This window comes from Triticum aestivum, chromosome 7B, assembly GCF_018294505.1.
Source record: "Triticum aestivum cultivar Chinese Spring chromosome 7B, IWGSC CS RefSeq v2.1, whole genome shotgun sequence".
Taxonomy (NCBI): Eukaryota; Viridiplantae; Streptophyta; class Magnoliopsida; order Poales; family Poaceae; genus Triticum; species Triticum aestivum.
Genome location: NC_057813.1, coordinates 736,971,324 through 736,988,233, shown reverse-complemented (window position 1 = coordinate 736,988,233; position 16,910 = coordinate 736,971,324). Strand labels below are relative to the sequence as shown.

General features: G+C 47.4%; 1 protein-coding gene across 1 annotated transcript; it reads right to left on the bottom strand.

Annotated features, from left to right (window-relative positions):
• Positions 1-13,678: 13,678 nt before the first annotated feature.
• On the bottom strand, positions 13,679-16,514 carry LOC123159872 (NADH dehydrogenase [ubiquinone] 1 beta subcomplex subunit 2). The gene is made up of 4 exons (XM_044577682.1): positions 16,284-16,514; positions 14,782-14,827; positions 14,624-14,692; positions 13,679-13,988 (listed from the first exon to the last, which is right to left on the bottom strand). Exons 1-4 carry the CDS (start codon positions 16,391-16,393, stop codon positions 13,959-13,961), a joined length of 255 nt encoding a protein of 84 aa, XP_044433617.1. The 5' UTR covers positions 16,394-16,514; the 3' UTR covers positions 13,679-13,958.
• Positions 16,515-16,910: the final 396 nt, after the last annotated feature.

The window sequence follows — 16,910 nt, the reverse complement described above, 5'->3', positions numbered from 1 at the left end:
TTTTTTTAATAAATTAAGTTGGTCAAACTTGTCTAACCTTAGGTGTGGCAACCTTTGGCAACTTAGTCACAAACCAAACAACCCCCCACTGTTTACAGACCCTAAGACCGAACGCATAGAAAAACATAAACAAAACAGACCAAACCCAAAGCATATATTCTTAGTGTCGAATTGTGCTGCTTCCTCCAGTATTCCTGAGGCCTCTCATTCCATGTTGAGGAAACTTGAGTGGTCATATCGTTCCATTAGAGCCAGTCGAGGAGGATGTATATATTCTTCACACTGGACAAATGAGACGTAGGATGTACTTCCTCTGTCCGGAATTACTTGTCATCAAAATGGATGAAAATGGATGTATCTAGAACTACATTACATCTAGACAAGTATTTCCGGACGGAGGGAGTATATATTCTTCACTGGACAAATGAGACATGTGATAGAGCAATAAGAATCTGGGATCCTTTATCTCATCTCTAGCTATATGTTTAGTTGAGCAAACAAAATGAGATGGCAAAAGGAAGAGAGAAGATGTAAGGCGAGCGTGGATCCATTCTTTTGTGAAAACATTGCAGAAATCATGGTAGTGAGTGTTATGACATTAATCTTCACGTTCACAGCACGTAATTTCTTGAACAGCTCTATTGCTTCATCAGTGCAATTATTTTTACAAAGTCCACTAAGAACTATGTTGTATGTTCCAACGCCCACTGGTATGGCACTTTCATTCATCTTATGGAATTTTTCCTTTGCAGGAACTGTTCTCCCAGAGCAAAACAGCCCATCAAGTATAATGTTGTACATAATAGTCGTGGGCTTAACCCCACTGAGTGAAATTTCCCTGACAAGACTCAATCCCTCGTCGATCCTTCCAATTTTACAGTAGCCATTAATAAGTATACCATATGTAAAAGCATCAGGTTGGAGGCCAGCAGACTTCATAGCATCAAGTACTCTCAGTGCTTCCTCCACCTTGCCAACAAGGCAATATCCATCCATCAGTGAAGTGTACATAATCACATCAGGCCGATGACCAATACCTACAATGAAGTCAAACATATCCTGAGCCTCCTTCACCTTTCCTTCTACCTTTCCTTCTTTGCAAAGGTCGTTTATTACAGGATAGAAGAACACACTGTTAGAACACAGACCTCTATTAACCGCTTCAGAAATCAATTCCTTGGCTTTCACAAAATGACCATGAGAGCAAGAACCCAGAACCAGGCATTGGTAAACAGCTTTGTTAGGTGAAACTCCTTGATTGACCATCTGATTAAATTTGTCCAGAGCAGCATCCATCCTACCCATTTTGCAGAGTGAATTCATTACTACTAGATAGTCAACTACGTTTGGGTTTACTCCTTGTTGCCTCATTACTTCGAACATGTGCATAGCCTCATCCATCAGTCCACGTTTAGCATATGCATTGATCTGTATGTTGAAAATATGGTGGTTAGGTACAATACCATTCCGTACCATCGAATTGAAGAGATCAGTCATATCCTCGAAGGATCCTTCTTTGACATACCCATTAAGCATAGTAGAGTAGGAGACGATATTAGGTTTCAGGCCCTTTGCAGCCATAGAGTCAAAAATTTCTCTAGCTTCCTTTGTCCTTCTGTGCTTGCAAAGGGAATCGATTAATGAGCTCAACGTGACAACGTCTGGTACAACACCAAGAGTTGCCATTTCTTTGAATACCCTAAGTGCCTCCTTCCACTGACCAAAAGTAGAATATCCATGGATCAGACAGCTATATGTCCTGATATTGGGTTCAATTCCTTGATCAACCATTTGCCGAAGGAGCACTTCTGCCTTGTCCATTGCTCCGGACTTGCTTAGTGCGTCCATGATTGAGGTGTAGGTCACCACATCAGGTTGAACTCCCAGTTGGGGCATCTCATGGAAGAGATTGCACGCTTTGTCTACTTCACCTTCTTTCAAGCAGCCGTTGATTACTATGTTGTACGAGAAGACATCAGGCGCACAGTGTAGCTCGGGCATCCGGTGGAGCAGCAGATCCAATGCCTCATTTGAGCGCTTAGCCTGGCAAAGCCCCTTGAGGAGATTGTTTAAGGAGATGACGTCCAAGCGCAGCCCCAACCTGAGGAGGCGGCCGAAGAAGGCAACCACCAAGTCCGGGCGGCCTGCACGGCAGCAGCAGTACATGAGGATGGAATAGGTACAGAGTGTGGGCGACCAGCGCATCGGGACATGTGGTTGAAGAGGGCGATGGCAAGGCCGGGGCCATCGCGGCAGGCAGCTGAGGGTGGAGCACGAGCGAGTGCGGCAAGAAAGTTGTTCAGCCCGCGTTCCGGGACGGCGGTAGCTTGGCCAAGCAATTCGTCGAACAGGTGGTGCGCGTCCTCCTGGCTGAGCGTTCCCGCGCGCACACGCTCCGTGGCGGCAGCCAAGGCGGCCAGGGGGGCTCGTGAAGGAGCCCTGAAGGAGGAGGTGGAGATGGAGGACAGGCGGGCGGCTGGCATTTCTGGCCGATTCCAGCCGAGCTCGACGCTGGATGTGCGTGCGTCCGCTGAAGAGGCGCACCGCGATCGACTGGCGTCACCTGCGACGCTCGGCACGCGCGCGCGCGCAGCAACCAGCGCCGCCGCCGCCGCGGGTTGCAATCAATGCCGAACGCGCTCAGCAGAGGCGACGAATAGGAGGCCCCGGCGCCCGAGCGGAAAGCGCGGGAGGAGTAGCGCACCTCCGTCGACGAGGAAGGGAACGCAGGAGGCAGGACCGCTGGGCCTGCCCGCCGGCGAGCGCCTCGTACGCGGCTGACGAGTCTGGCCCAATCAATCTCATGCACATTTTTACTCCGTCAAGTCTTCCCGAGTAATGCTCACACCCATCAGCTGAGCTGCACTCTTATCATGCTATTTCTTGATCCCGAGGGCGGAGTCGGTTCCATCCCCGAAGACCGGATCACATTTTCTTCTCGGATGAGTTGCAAACCGGCAAATTTCTGCCACCATGTAGCGACTAGCGCCCGTGCCGCAGGGACGTCAATTCCATGCACCAAGCTGACCACTTGCAGAAATAAAAAAAAAATAATGAATTTAACAAAAAGTTGACGATTTGAAAAAAAGTTTGCAAAATTGAAAATTTTCATTCCTTTGAATTTTTTATGACTGACAAAAAAGATCATGAATTTGATAAAAGTTTGCGAAATTGATAAACATTCATTCATTTGGAAAAAGTACATGGATTCAAAAAATAAGTTCACGGATTTGAAAAAAAATTCATAAATTAAAGGAAATGATCATGAATTTAAGCAAATGAAAATAAAAGAGAAAAGGAAGAAGAAATAAAGAAAAATAAAAAGGAATAAAACTGAAAAAAAAAGGCCAACCAAAGATGTATAGAATGATTTGGTGCATCAATAATTGATTGATCGTGCACTAGGCACATACATATAGGTACATGGGGTGCGACCGGTATCTTGTCTTCTAAGAGCATCTCCAGCCGCGCCCCCAACATGGCCTCGCCAGGCGATTTTTTTCGCGCCGGCGCCGGAAAAATAGCCCAGTCGTGCCCCCGCGAGGAGCAGGTCGCCTCCGCAACGGCATCATTCCCCGCGGCCGCCTCAACGCCGAAGGACGGCGCGAGTGGTGGGGCGTCCCCGACCGCACCCTCGACGACATCCTCGACCACATCGAGACCGGCAACCTGCCGTGGCTGGAGTACCCGACCCGGTTGTCCTTCTCTCGCCGCCGCGGCAGTTCCTGGATACTTCGGCGAATGGAGTCGGGGTCATCCTCGTCGTCGGGCTCCGGCTCGCCGGCCCTCCGCCCCGCCAGGGCCGAGCCGGAGGGGACACCGCTCGGGTGTCGCGCTCCCAGCGGCGCCCTCATCATCAATGAGCCCTCACCACCTGCGACGGCACCGGCGAGGCGCTCCCTGCGCCTGGTCCGGCCGAAGTCCGAGCCGGGCTTGCTCCCCGTGAAGGTGAAGCACGTCGACATGGTGGCCCTCGACGACGAGTCCGCCCTCAAATGGGCGAAGGAGGACTACGTCCGCGAGCAGGTGCTCCGCCAGCGCCGGGTATACCTGGACCCAGGTCCGTAGCCGCGCTGAGGGCGGCGTTATCGTCATCGGCAGCGACGAAGAGGGCGAGGCCGGGCCGTCAAGCGCCCCACCACATGTCGGCGACCCCGGCCAGGGCTGCAGTAGGGACGCCGCAGGCGAGGCGCGCGACGACGACGACTACACCCGCTTCTATAGTCTTCTCGGCATGTAGACGACGGCGGCCGCGACGGTGGCAGCTAGGCTTTTTAGTATTTTAAGTTAGGTGTAGTTCTTGCATGTTTTTACGTTTTTGTACAAATTTTGATGAAGTATGGCCGAGTTCCTGCAAAAATCGTTGAGTTTGCAAAAAAATGAAACGAACATCGTCGAACCCGTGGCAATCGTGGACCTATGACTTGGAGCGAACCGAACCCCAGGGGCCAATCTAGCGCCGATTCGCCCCCAGGCCGCTCTTTTTCAGCGCCCTGGAGGGCTGAACGGCTGGAGATGCTCTAAGATACACGTACATATAGAGGGAGACAGACACTACAGGTACTGCATACGAAACCCAGACCTACGTACATGTACACATGTTCAACACCCCCCCCACAGTCGAAGCGTCGCCGACGCAGAGACTGGACCGGAAACCCTCGAACGCCGAGGTGGGTAGTCCCTTCGTCATAACTGTTGGGGATCATTGCAGAAATTTAAATTTTTTTACGCATCACCAAGATCAATCTATGGAGTAACTAGCAACGAGAGAGGGGAGTGCATCTTCATACCCTTGAAGATCGCGAGTCGGAAGCGTTATAAGAACGCGGATGAAGGAGTTGTACTCAAAGCGATTCAGATCGCGGTGGATTCCGATCTTAGCGCCGAACAACGACACCTCCGCGTTCAACACACGTGCAGCTCGGTGACGTCTCCCGTGCCTTGATCCAGCAAGGAGGAGGGAGAGGTTGAGGAAGAGGGCTCCAACAGCAGCACGGCGGCGTGGTGGTGATAGAGTGGCGGTACTCCGGCAGGGCTTCGCCAAGCTCTTACGGAGGAGGAGAGGTGTTGGGGAGGGGAGGGGTTGCGCCTTAGATGTGGTACTGCAGCCCTTTCCTCGACCCTCTATTTATAGGAGAAGGGGGAAGGGGGGCGGCCCCCTCTAGATGAGATCTAGAGGGGGGGGGGCGGCCAAGGGGAGGGGACTTGCCCCCCAAGCAATGGGGCGCCCCCTTTAGGGTTCCCCCCCCCCCAACCCTAGCCGCATGGGCCCAAGGGGGGTGGCGCCCAGCCCTCCAAGGGCTGGTTCCCTTCCCTCTACAGCCCATGAGGCCCTCCGGGAGAGGTGGCCCCTCCCAGTGGACCCCCGGAACCCCTCCGGTGGCCCCGGTACAATTCCGATATGCCCTCGAACATTTCCGGTGACCGTATGACAACTTCCCATATATAAATCTTCACCTTCGGACCATTCCGAAACTTCTCGCGACGTCCGCAATCTCATCCGGGACTCCGAACAACATTCGGTAATCACATACAAATCTTCCTAATAACCCTAGCGTCATCGAACCTTAAGTGTGCAGATCCTACGGGTTCGGGAATCACGCAGACATGATCAAGACAGCTCTTCGGCCAATAACTAACAGTGGGATCTGGATACCCATGTTGGCTCCCACATGTTCCACGATAATCTCATCGGATGAACCACGATGTCGAGGATTCAAGTAATCCCGTATGCAATTCCCTTTGTCAATCGGTACGTTACTTACCCGAGATTCGATCATTGGTATCCCAATACCTCGTTCAATCTAGTTACCGGCAAGTTCATTTACTCGTTCCATAATGCATGATCCCGTTACCAACCACTTGGTCACATTGTGCTCATTGTGATGATGCATTACCGAGTGGGCCCAGAGATACCTCTCCGTCATACGGAGTGACGAATCCCAGTCTCGATTCGTGCCAACCCAACAGACACTTTCGGAGATACCTGTAGAGCACATTTATAGTCACCCAGTTACGTTGTGACGTTTGGTACACCCAAAGCACTCCTACGGTATCCGGGGGTTACACAATCTCATGGTCTAAGGAAATGATACTTGACATTAAAAAAGCTCTAGCAAACGAACTACACGATCTTGTGTTATGCTTATGATTGGGTCTTGTCCATCACATCATTCTTCTAATGATGTGATCTCATTATCAATGACATCCAATGTCCATAGTCAGGAAACCATGACATCTGTTGATCAACCCACAATGGTACTCCCTCCGTCTGGAAATACTTGTCCTGAAAATGGAGAAAATGGATGCATCTATAACTAAAATAAATATAGATACATCCATTTCTAGGACAAGTATTTTTGGACGAAGGGAGTACTAATTAAGTAATGCCTTCACCAATAAGAAGCAAGGTTTGCGGCTGGCCCCATTAACGACTTACTAGTAAGTTTTGCATGTTACGCCACCAAAACGTAAAGAAAGTTTGTGTGGGCTTCGCATTCACCAAGCTCTTTTTTAGAAAATAATTCACGAGTGGAATGGTGACCTCAGTGCCATGCCCCAAGTAGCATTGCTATCACCTGATGATTCACTTTCTTTTGATCGAATGTTAATCAAACAAGTATGCTTTGACAAATTGGAACATATCAAAGTTCCGCATTCATTCAGGTCGTGTTGACATCAGATTTTGGCACGAAATAAAAGGCAAATAAGATGGCCTCGAGTGAAAGGGATTTTAACATAAAAAGTTTCGCGTTGCCGAGTGGAATGACTTTGGTGTTTAGGTTATCACCATCCGACCTCAACTTGGGGGCCGAAACTGTACTCAGAGTGGCTGAATCTAGTGGTCCGAGTGCTTTTCGGCCAATTACGCCTCGAAGACCACCTCGGATGAAAGAGCGCTCCACATGAATTGTCTTCGTCTTGTCAAGACAGTCAATTTTCATATATAAATCATCTGAATCCCAGTTCGTATGCAAAAATTAGAGGCAATACACTGCAGACTGATCCTGAACGGAAAAATGGTTAGAGGTACCAGACACATGATGGGTCGCGCGAGTCATTCGGCCATCAAGACGGCCTTGAATCGAAAAACCTTCAACACGAAAAAGCTCTGTCTCGTCGAGCCAATCGGTTTTCATACATAAATCGTCTCAATCCGAGGTTGTATGCGACCTGGAGAGGCAAATCAAGATCAGGTTGTGTTTTCATTCGGCAAATCAAGATCAGGTTGTGTTTTCATTCGGCAAATCAAGATCAGGTTGTGTTTTCATCCTCTGGGGCCCTCCTCCTCCTTGATGGCAACACCCCCTCGCCTCTCATAGCCGTATGTTCTTTCACTTTCTTCGGTGGGGGGACATCTGTTGCATCCTTGCCCTTGTTGCCGCTTGTGCGAACTTCAGCATGTTCATCGTCATCGGTGTCCTGATGCACATTATCCATGTCATCATCGTCATCCTTGCTGAGGCCAGCGTCTCCATCTACATCATCTTGTGTGTCACCGGGCTCTTGGGAACTGTTGTAGTCGTACCGGCCATGGCAATCGGTTGGCCGATGTGTATGTTCTGGGACAAATGAAGTGAACTGCCTCGCAACCGTGTCGCTGTCAGAGGCACTGAGGGACGTCCACCCCTCAACCAACTTCCCGAGCAAGCCGGTCATTTCGGATGCAAACTGCCCAACTAGATGCTCAACAAGTGCCCTCGCCTGTGCACGAAAAACAAGAAGCATCAACAACCACCCATATTGCAGTCTCTTGCGCGACATCAACAAGTAATCCACGACAAACCATGGATGTAGATATTTTGATTACCTCAGAAGGGCAAGACGGAGCTGAGTGCACGTCCATCCACTTTCCAAAGTTTTGAGGCCCCCAAACACGCTGTAGTCTATAGCATGCTTGGCCATCAGCTAGGAAAAACAAAAAAGAAATTGTAAGCATGCCTTATAAACCACGGACGGTTGCCTCATGTCAAATTTGTAAGCATGCCGTGTGGAGAGAGAAACAAAAACTAACCTGCAGTTTTCCATATGTGGTATTAGTTGCCCTGTCTGCGGCAAGCACAGCCTTGACAGCGTTGATAGTCCACGCAGAAACAGCAAACTTGTGCGTTGGCGGCGGGCCTCCTACCCCAGTGAAATCCACAGTGGACAGATCAAGACAGTCGACATACATGAGCTGATTTAAAACAATTTTACAAAGAAAGAAATATCAGTTGCCATCATGGGTACTTTTTAGTTCAAAAAAGAGCAGGATAATGTATGATCCAATGATAATCAAGTTGATGTGCATGACAAGAATGGAATAAAAACAAGAAGTTGCATTATGTATATGCTAGTTGCCATCATAGTGTGCTGGCAGTTGCCATCATACTGTGATAGCAGTTGACATGCTAATATGATGGCAGTTGCCATATTGTCATTATGACAGCTGCCATATTGTCATTATGGCAGTTGCCACATTGTCATTATGGCAGTTGCCACCTTGTTATGATCAGGTTGCCATGCATGAATAAAAGTTTGTTATAAAACAGAGTTCACAGAGATATCTGATAAAAAAATACCATTAAATACAGTCGACAACCCTTTTGGTACATCTTGTTTGCGAAAGCATCGTGAAGGAAGTCGGCAATAAACTTACACCAGTTCATGTTCTTCACATTTTTCAGATTCGCCTGCACCACACAAAATTTCAGGGCAAAAAGTTTGCCGCATCAGAAATCAAACGGAAAAAAAACATCGAAAACACTGGCAGACATTAGCTTTACACATGACATCGGAGCCAAAAAGATTGAAGGAAAATAAAGTAGTAAAGATGGATCATTCACCAGGATGGGAAAGCATTTGTTGCTTGGGCGAAGAGAAGTGGTCGGCGCGAAAACAGCTCAGATGAGGTACATGAGTAGCTTCATCTTGAAAACATCTCCATGCGTCGTCATGGCCTGCAGCGAATCTGCCAGTGCAGACGTGTTCAGCATGGACTCCAATCCAGGAAATAAACGGGAGAACAGCGCTTCCTCGATCTCATTATTGACCTCGTACGGGACTTTGATATGTCCACGAGGCACACCCAAAGTGCAGAACACGGATTCCTCGTTCAACGGAAGTCTTCCACGTCCCGGAATCACGAATTCCCTAGAGGCGGGCTCGTAGATCTCACCAAGCCAGTCGCATACAGGGTTGACAAGGTTCGTGCACCGGACATCCATCAGAGCCTGCATACCCATCTCAGCAGCAGCTCCCTTTTGATCGTCGGTGAATTTGTCAATCAACACAGTCAGACGTTCTTGGGAGGCTCTGTTGCGAATACGTTTCTTCTTCTGCAAAAAACAGACACAAAGTGATCAGTTGTTGCCATGTTTTACAATGTCATGAAAATTTAGTTCATGACAGACGACTGCAAAAGACCTAGGTGCCAACCAATAACATAAATCAGGAGGAGGGGGGGCGGGTGTGTGGACGGTTACCTCATCACCCTCTTTTCTCCGTCCAGTTGCCCGATTACGCTGTGGTGGATCCATGAAATCATCGTCATCATTTTGATGATCGCCACGAGCCATTCTGCTGATGTAGGAACAGACCAAAATGTCAAGGTGGAAATGTAAATGCAAGAGGTAAGCATTTGCCACCTAACAGAAAATGTCAACTAGTGAATGCAAAAATATAGCATGAACACACGCGCGGCCCCCCTATGATTGTCGAGAACATAAACGTGGCAAGTAAGCACGTTGGTTACGCTATCAAGTAAAAAAAAGTGTACATATGGTAAATGCACTTGAAAACAAAATGTTGAAGTTGCCATGTTAGCCCAATATAGTACAAAAAAGCAATGAAACCACATCTGAATCTATAACCTGAAAACTGGCACAGTGTGTTCAGATATCACAAAGTCATTGTGGCAAACAAAAAAAATTACGTCCGCAGTACAATGAAGTTGCCACATTGTACTGGCTGTAACATGGCAACAGACATGATGTGGTCAGCCAAAAAACTTGCCACATGCAAAAACATATGTATGGCATCTGGCACAATTGGTACGCAAATGTGGTTGCCATATTATGCAGCCAATTTGCCACACTGTCATATCTGCAGTATGGCAACAGACAGTGTGTTCACATTCTATTTGCCACATGATTATACAATCCAAATGGCAAACAGGCCCACTTGATGTGCACATTAGTTGCCCTCCAGTGCAGCTAGATGCTGAAACTGCATTGACTACCGATTGTGGCAACTATCAAAGTGTGGTAACTATCACAAATAATTCAGAAAAAATTAGATGTCACAATGAAAAAGCATGTGTGTGGTTACTATCATAGTAATTCAGCAAAATTCAGTTTGCCACATGGAAGAACGTGTGTATGGCAACTATCATAATCATTCAATAAAATTAGTTGTCCCATGTGAAAGCTTAAATGTGGCAACTATGACAGTCATTTTCAGTAATTTGTTGCCGCAAAGGAAAACACGTTTGTGGCAACTATCACATTTGTTCAGGGAGTTTAGTTGCCACACATTTGTTCACGTTCAGTCATTCTACCAAGTTCGCCTCATACTACAGTTTCAAAACCAACTAACTAGATCTAGGTTTCAATGGCAACTACTTCGACTTCAAAATCACCCTCAAAATTATCGCACGAACTAACAAACACAAATTCGAACCAATGCGCATCAAAACAAACCGGGGGACACCTCCCAAATCCATACGCAAGACTAGTGCGTGCCTCCGAACAGGCATAACCACACCGACGATGCCGCCGCCGCCGCGGCGACGAAACTGCCCAGTGCCACCAAAAACGGCTAGCAGACAACTTCGGCGCCGGCGGAAACGCCGACGCACCGCCGAATCGCCAGAATCTCTATGAATTGATCTAGGAATCGAACAGGGAGAGAAGGGGGGAAATGCAGGAAGGGGTTGCAAGAGATGTAGCGAGCATTACCTTCAACCCGCACGCGTTCCGGCGAAGCCGCTCCGTTCCGGCGAGCACCACCGATGGCCGCGAACACCGTCGATTGTTCCGCCTCCGCCGTCGCCTTCTCCCCTCGCCTTCTCCTCCAGTGGTTTGAAGTGCAAGTGGGTTGTGCCAGTAATTGCGCCGCGGGTGAGTAAATGGAACCGTGAGGGAGAGGGTGGAGGGGTGTGCGACGTGTTTGACGTCAACCGCGGTCGGAGCGTGGCGTGCGGAGCGCATGGCAGTTCCACCGCACGCCTCTGAGTGGCAACCGCTGACCACAGGATGGCAACCACCGTGCGGGCGAACTGACTCGCACATCGCACACGAGACTCGTCCTACGTGGCGCCGAAAATCGGCCTGTTTGTTCCAAGATTTGTGCACACAGTTGCCAACAGAGATGCTTGCGTGTGATCGGGGTGATGAACGCTCACACGTGTGGGCGTTAACATTTCCGCAAAAATATGGGTGCGTTTGTCCTCTCTTTGCGCCGGAGGGGATTTAAACCCCGGTGGAGAGAGAGAGAGGCTCATGCCACTGAGCTAGGACTGTGCATCTGCTCGAGCATAGCCGTGATGAAATTTGAGTTGGATCTAGAGCCTGATAAAGTGGTCCTATGTGGCAGTGACAGAAGGCAGTGGTGCAGCGAAATGGTACAAAGCCTTCTAATCCTAACCTTGCATCTGAGATCCAGCAGTGGAGATGAGCTCACATTCAAAATGAAACAGGGGAAACAGAGGAGGTGCCGGCGGCAACCAAACATACGGCGGAGCACTCGCCGGAGTTGAATTCTGACGTGCTCGAAGCGTGAGTGTGTGTGCAAAGGGTGCAGTGTGTAAATCCGCAACCCAGACAACTAACATGGCGCCAAACGTCGATGGGAGCGACGGTGACGACATGCCGGAGTAACCGTCACCGTCGCTCACGCTTCATTTGCGTCGTTTCCATGGGCCCTCGGGTGCTCATGGAAACGACGCTAAGACCGGCAAATGAAGAAACTAACGCTGACACACTACTCTACGGATGCATGCGAGTGCAGCGATGCAATGGGGACGAAACTATGGGGCTGTAGGAGCTATCTGTCGAGATCAAACGTGCCTTTTCCTTGGAGCCTCGGTGGTGGTCTATCCAAGGATATCTGATCCAGCGACGCTTGAATGCATGGCGATCCGAGAGGCATCAGCGCTTGCTGATGATCTATATGAGAGGAAGACACAAATCGCTTCTGATTGCCAAGTGGTGGTACAGGACATCCAAGCTAGGAGTGCAACAACATATGGAGCAATTATACAGGAAATTATTGACCATAGGTCTGCTTTTCATTCTTGTAATATTAGTCATGAATTTAGGAGCTCGAATGTCGAAACTCACAAGCTCGCGAAGCACGCTTTATCCCTACCAGTTGGCTGCCATGTTTGGTTAGGCCAACCGGATGGACTTTCTTTCGTCCATGTAAACATTGTGACGGCGTAATAAAAAGCTTCGGAGTTTGTCTCAAACAAAAAATTCTTTAAACACATAAAAATTGAGAGAAAGAAAGCAAGGGTTAGATAGGGAATTTGAGAAGACTATTTTTTTTTACTCAGAAAAATACGTTGGATTTAATAAAATTGGTTTGAGAACTTTTGGAAGATGAAAATTTTGCACAAGTTTAATTTTCAAATCCATTCAAATGAATTCCAAATGGGATGAAATTTAAGAGGGTGTCTCAACACATTACTTGTGATTTATGGGCCAAAGTTGGACATTTTTGGTAGTAAAAATGTCACTTGAAAATTTAGAAATTGAAAAAGAAAGATATGGAAATTGCATTGGAAACTTTGGAAGTTGCTTAGGGAATTAGGGAAGTTGAGCAACACAAAACTTAAAGCATGAGAATGAAGCACATGACAAACATAAATATAGCATCCAAGTTGATTAATATTACAAAGATGGCAGGGTAACACTTCCGGGCTGTTACCTCTATATAATCGACATGACTCTTGTCCGAAAGGAAAGATGTCCATATGTCTCATCCTATCCCGTGTCCACGATGGCTTCCACTAAATTCAAGGGGCGATGTTGAGTACAATTATAAACCATGCCACATTCTCAACAAAACTGCTAAGAGTCGGAAGATTAATTAAAAATATCCTTACTCAAAAGTTGAAGGTTCAATTTGTTAACATTTAAAGTTGAGAGACGAAACCCGCACAACTATTTAATACGAAGATATCAACCTCTATACCAAATGATGCACATTATGAAAAAATGACCAAATGGCAGCATAGATAAGAACACACAAATAATTTTACAAAAATCTCGTTCTCTTGCGGCAGCACTCCCTTTTGAGGACAAGCTGGGCACTACTTCAAGAGTGGCTACCATACAACCCTTTTCGACGGGCCTAATGCGGGCTACCGCTGAAGCTTGGAGCGGATGCTGATGTGTGTTGGCTGAACACCTCTCTTTTGCTAGTGTTGTTTTGTTTGCGATTATGACATAACCAGTGTTTCATTGCATCACCCAACAACCTACATCTTAGGTAGCTCATCCTTGTGTTGTGTTGTAACCGGTGCCCGGTGTTTTGTTGTTGTGTGTGTGTTTTTCATGTTTCTTGCCTCCGTAAGATGTATTGCCCCTCAGGCTGTATGATTTTTGATCCAGTTTTTCACATAAACTGGATCATGATTTTGACCCAGTTTCCACATAATAAACCGCCTCATTTGTTTTGAATTGATAGCAACTACTACTAGAACGGGATACATATATTATCAGAGGATTTCTCAGAGCGTGCGACAACAGCTGCAGCGATCACAATAAGCAACAACACATGCACGCCGAAGCATTCCCACGGACGCCACAGCTCCAAACCAAAATACACAACAAGGCCAGTTTGTGTGCTAAAAAAAAAATACTTGCAAACAACAGGGGTGAATAATGATAGTTGTGATTGTTTTTTATTAGCAGAGACTTGCGTCGAAACATGCGACGCGTCAGGGTCTCTGTCAGCCGCTTTCAGCGTTGAGCTCAATGGGACGGCGATGACGACGACGAAGCCTGCATGGAAGAACAGGGCTGCGTTAACTCTTAGGTTTATCTCTCACAAGGCAAGCAAAAGAAAGATGTTGTTGCATTGGCTTATCATGAACGTAATCAAACAGGCATATGCTAGATACGAAAAACGTAACTTTGACCTCAGTTGATAAACCGTCTAAGAACTACCAAGAGGATGTATAACATCGATTACCACTACTTGGTAGCTCTAACTCCCTACAGACACGCATAAACATAGCATGCCATTGAAATGATTATGCAGCAAGGTTTAAAAAATGATTATGCAACTCACAACACGTGATAAATTTGCTTTCCTGAGTTGTAATGATCTGTCAATAAGTCTCTAAACTTGATAACATTGAAGATGATAAGATATGCAGAAACCAACATTTCTCTAATCTTGCAATATTTCTACTACTACGGTTCTCACATTATCAAAAGTAAAACTGCTGAAAACAACAATACAAAGCAATTCATAGCAAAAAAGAACAGTCAGATCAAGATGACAAGATAACAAACAGACTGTTAACAGGACCCGGAACGAAACAGGAGCAACCATTTCAATTCGTTTACAGAAAGTTAAAGTACAAAACTAAAGCACATACAAAAAGAGTGGATATGTGATCTGAAGCTAATACCTCATGCTCGTGTGCATGTCCATGACCATGCGCGTGATCATCATGGCCATCCCAAGGATGACGCATACCCTGAAAACATTGATATCATTAACCATGTAAGTAAATCAAGAACATGTGCAGAGTGCAAGGACGAAAACCAAAATAGAATAGAGCAATACCAAGAGCACAGCGCCATCCTGCTTAGCCCTGTAGAAAATCCAAAACCTGTAGAGAGGTTAACTTTGATTAAGTTTGTAACAGCAAAAGCTTGCGCGCTGTTAAAATTAATGGTTTATAGATCTAAGGATATATAGAATGATACTTATGCCTGGATATGCTTAAAAATACAGAGCACTGGCACAATCAACATACAATGGAAGATGCCAAGCTTGAATTTGGAAAACATGGCCAAATTTAATATTTTGATCTAGAGCATCAATGCAATTATGCTAGTGAGGTCATGGTGAACTATGCTGGAAGAATCTGGACATGGGCGGTGAAAGACTTGATGACTAAATGGAAAATAACAAAAAGGATTCAGCAGGTTGAAGAAGAAAAGCTGAGTGGAATAAAAGCCTTAACATGCTTCTTTGTGGCATGCGTGTGTTCTTTTTCCTGAAGTCATGGCATTTTGGTTGCGAACTGATAATCACTCCAGTTATGATGGAGATAACGATCAATGGTTTAAACCATCATTGTTTCTTGTATAGTTGGTTGGTTGTTACTGCCTCCGTCCGAAAAAACTTGTCCGAAGCTCATCCCTCCAATGGATGTATCTAGCACTAACTTGCTGCTAGATACATCCATTTGAGGGACAAGCTTCTTCGGACGGAGGGAGTATAATATAGGTTCCAGATGTCTTGTGTAATGAAGATACAAAGGTATACACTCCTAACACCAGACGCCTCTTTCACTTCACATAAGGTTGTAAAGATATACCAGTACCAGTTTGCTCAAATTTAATGCCCAGCATGAGGCCTTCATACTGAAGGCATTACCCTGAACCTGGGAACATGATTACACACTTGTTTGCTAACCTGGGTACTGGGTAGATGGTCACCCTCTTGTTGCATGGTTGGTAACTGATAAAAATGACACGCGCCACAGTTACTATGGTTGAAGGTACCAGAGTATATGATAACCTGTGCAGATGATCAACCCCTCTTGTTTGCTAACCTGGTAGATGATCGCCCTATTGTCGTAACGTTGGGAACTGATAAAAACGGCAGAGCCCACCGCTTGCTACGGCTGAAGGTAAGAGCTCTCTTTCTAGTCTTTGTTCAAGAATATCACATGGCAAATGCAACCGGAGGCGGTTGCCTTCCTGGTATAAGAACCTGGAAGACCAAATCTGAACAACTCCCTATGAAACTTCCTACTACAATCACCACTGCTCCGGCGACGGAGCGGCCGGCGAATCGCATGGCCGAGACAGAACCAGATCGGGCAGACGGCACGCGCGACCGAGCACCACCCACTCCAGATCCCCAAATCGTGCGTTTGGAACAAAGAGTTCCCAATCAAATCCACCGCGACCGAGAAATCCCCCCCGCGGACGGCGGATCCCGCCCGCGTCCCCGTTCGGCCCAGGGTCAGCCGGGGAAAGCGGGCGGGGGGAGGCGCGCGGGCCGGGGGAAGGGGGGAGAGGGGAGGAGAGGGGATCGGGCGGGCGGGCGGTTACCACATGGTGGCGCAGAGGCCCTTGCCGGCGATGGTGTGCCAGCGCTTGTTGTGGGGGATGGTGTAGCCCTTGTAGGTCGTGCCGCCGTGCGCGCCTCCGCCGCCGCCCATCGCCGCCGTCCGCCTCTTCTTGGTCCGGTGTCGCCTCGTCTGGGGGATTGTCTCCGCCTCTGTGTGTGTGTGTGCGTGGTGGCCGGCGGGGGTGGGGGTGGGTGGGGTGGATCTGGGTCACTGCCGCAGCGCGTGTTGGGCCCGAGAGAGAGAGAGAGTGAGAAGGAGGAAGGGCCAGACGTTTCAAGGCCCGTGGAGGTTGTTGATTTGTTTGCTTCTGGAGTTCTAGTCGCCGGCCTGCTCCAAATTTAGTCAGCAACTATAATGTTGAATTAGTCCATTATGAAAATATATCCAAAGATGAATATATTGATATTGATTTGGTATTGCTTCTTTTAATATTTTTGTATGTACATTTGGTCAGTTTTTGAAAACATTTACCTTTTGACTCAGTTTATACGCCATGTATTTCGGGATAGAGGAGTAGTACGCTGCACTCCAAAGAAGGATGATTTTGCTAGTGTAAATTGAAGTTATATTTCAAGCTGTAGCACAACATAAATAGATCAATGGCACT

Bases quoted from the DNA above. Each gene is read 5' to 3' on its own strand.
- LOC123159872 (XM_044577682.1), bottom strand. From the start codon at position 16,393: ATGGGCGGCGGCGGAGGCGCGCACGGCGGCACGACCTACAAGGGCTAC. The intron at 14,828-16,283 runs GTAACCGCCCGC...ACCTCTCTACAG, and splicing joins GGCCTCTGCGCCACCATGTG to GTTTTGGATTTTCTACAGGG. The intron at 14,693-14,781 runs GTATTGCTCTAT...CAATGTTTTCAG, and splicing joins AGGATGGCGCTGTGCTCTTG to GGTATGCGTCATCCTTGGGA.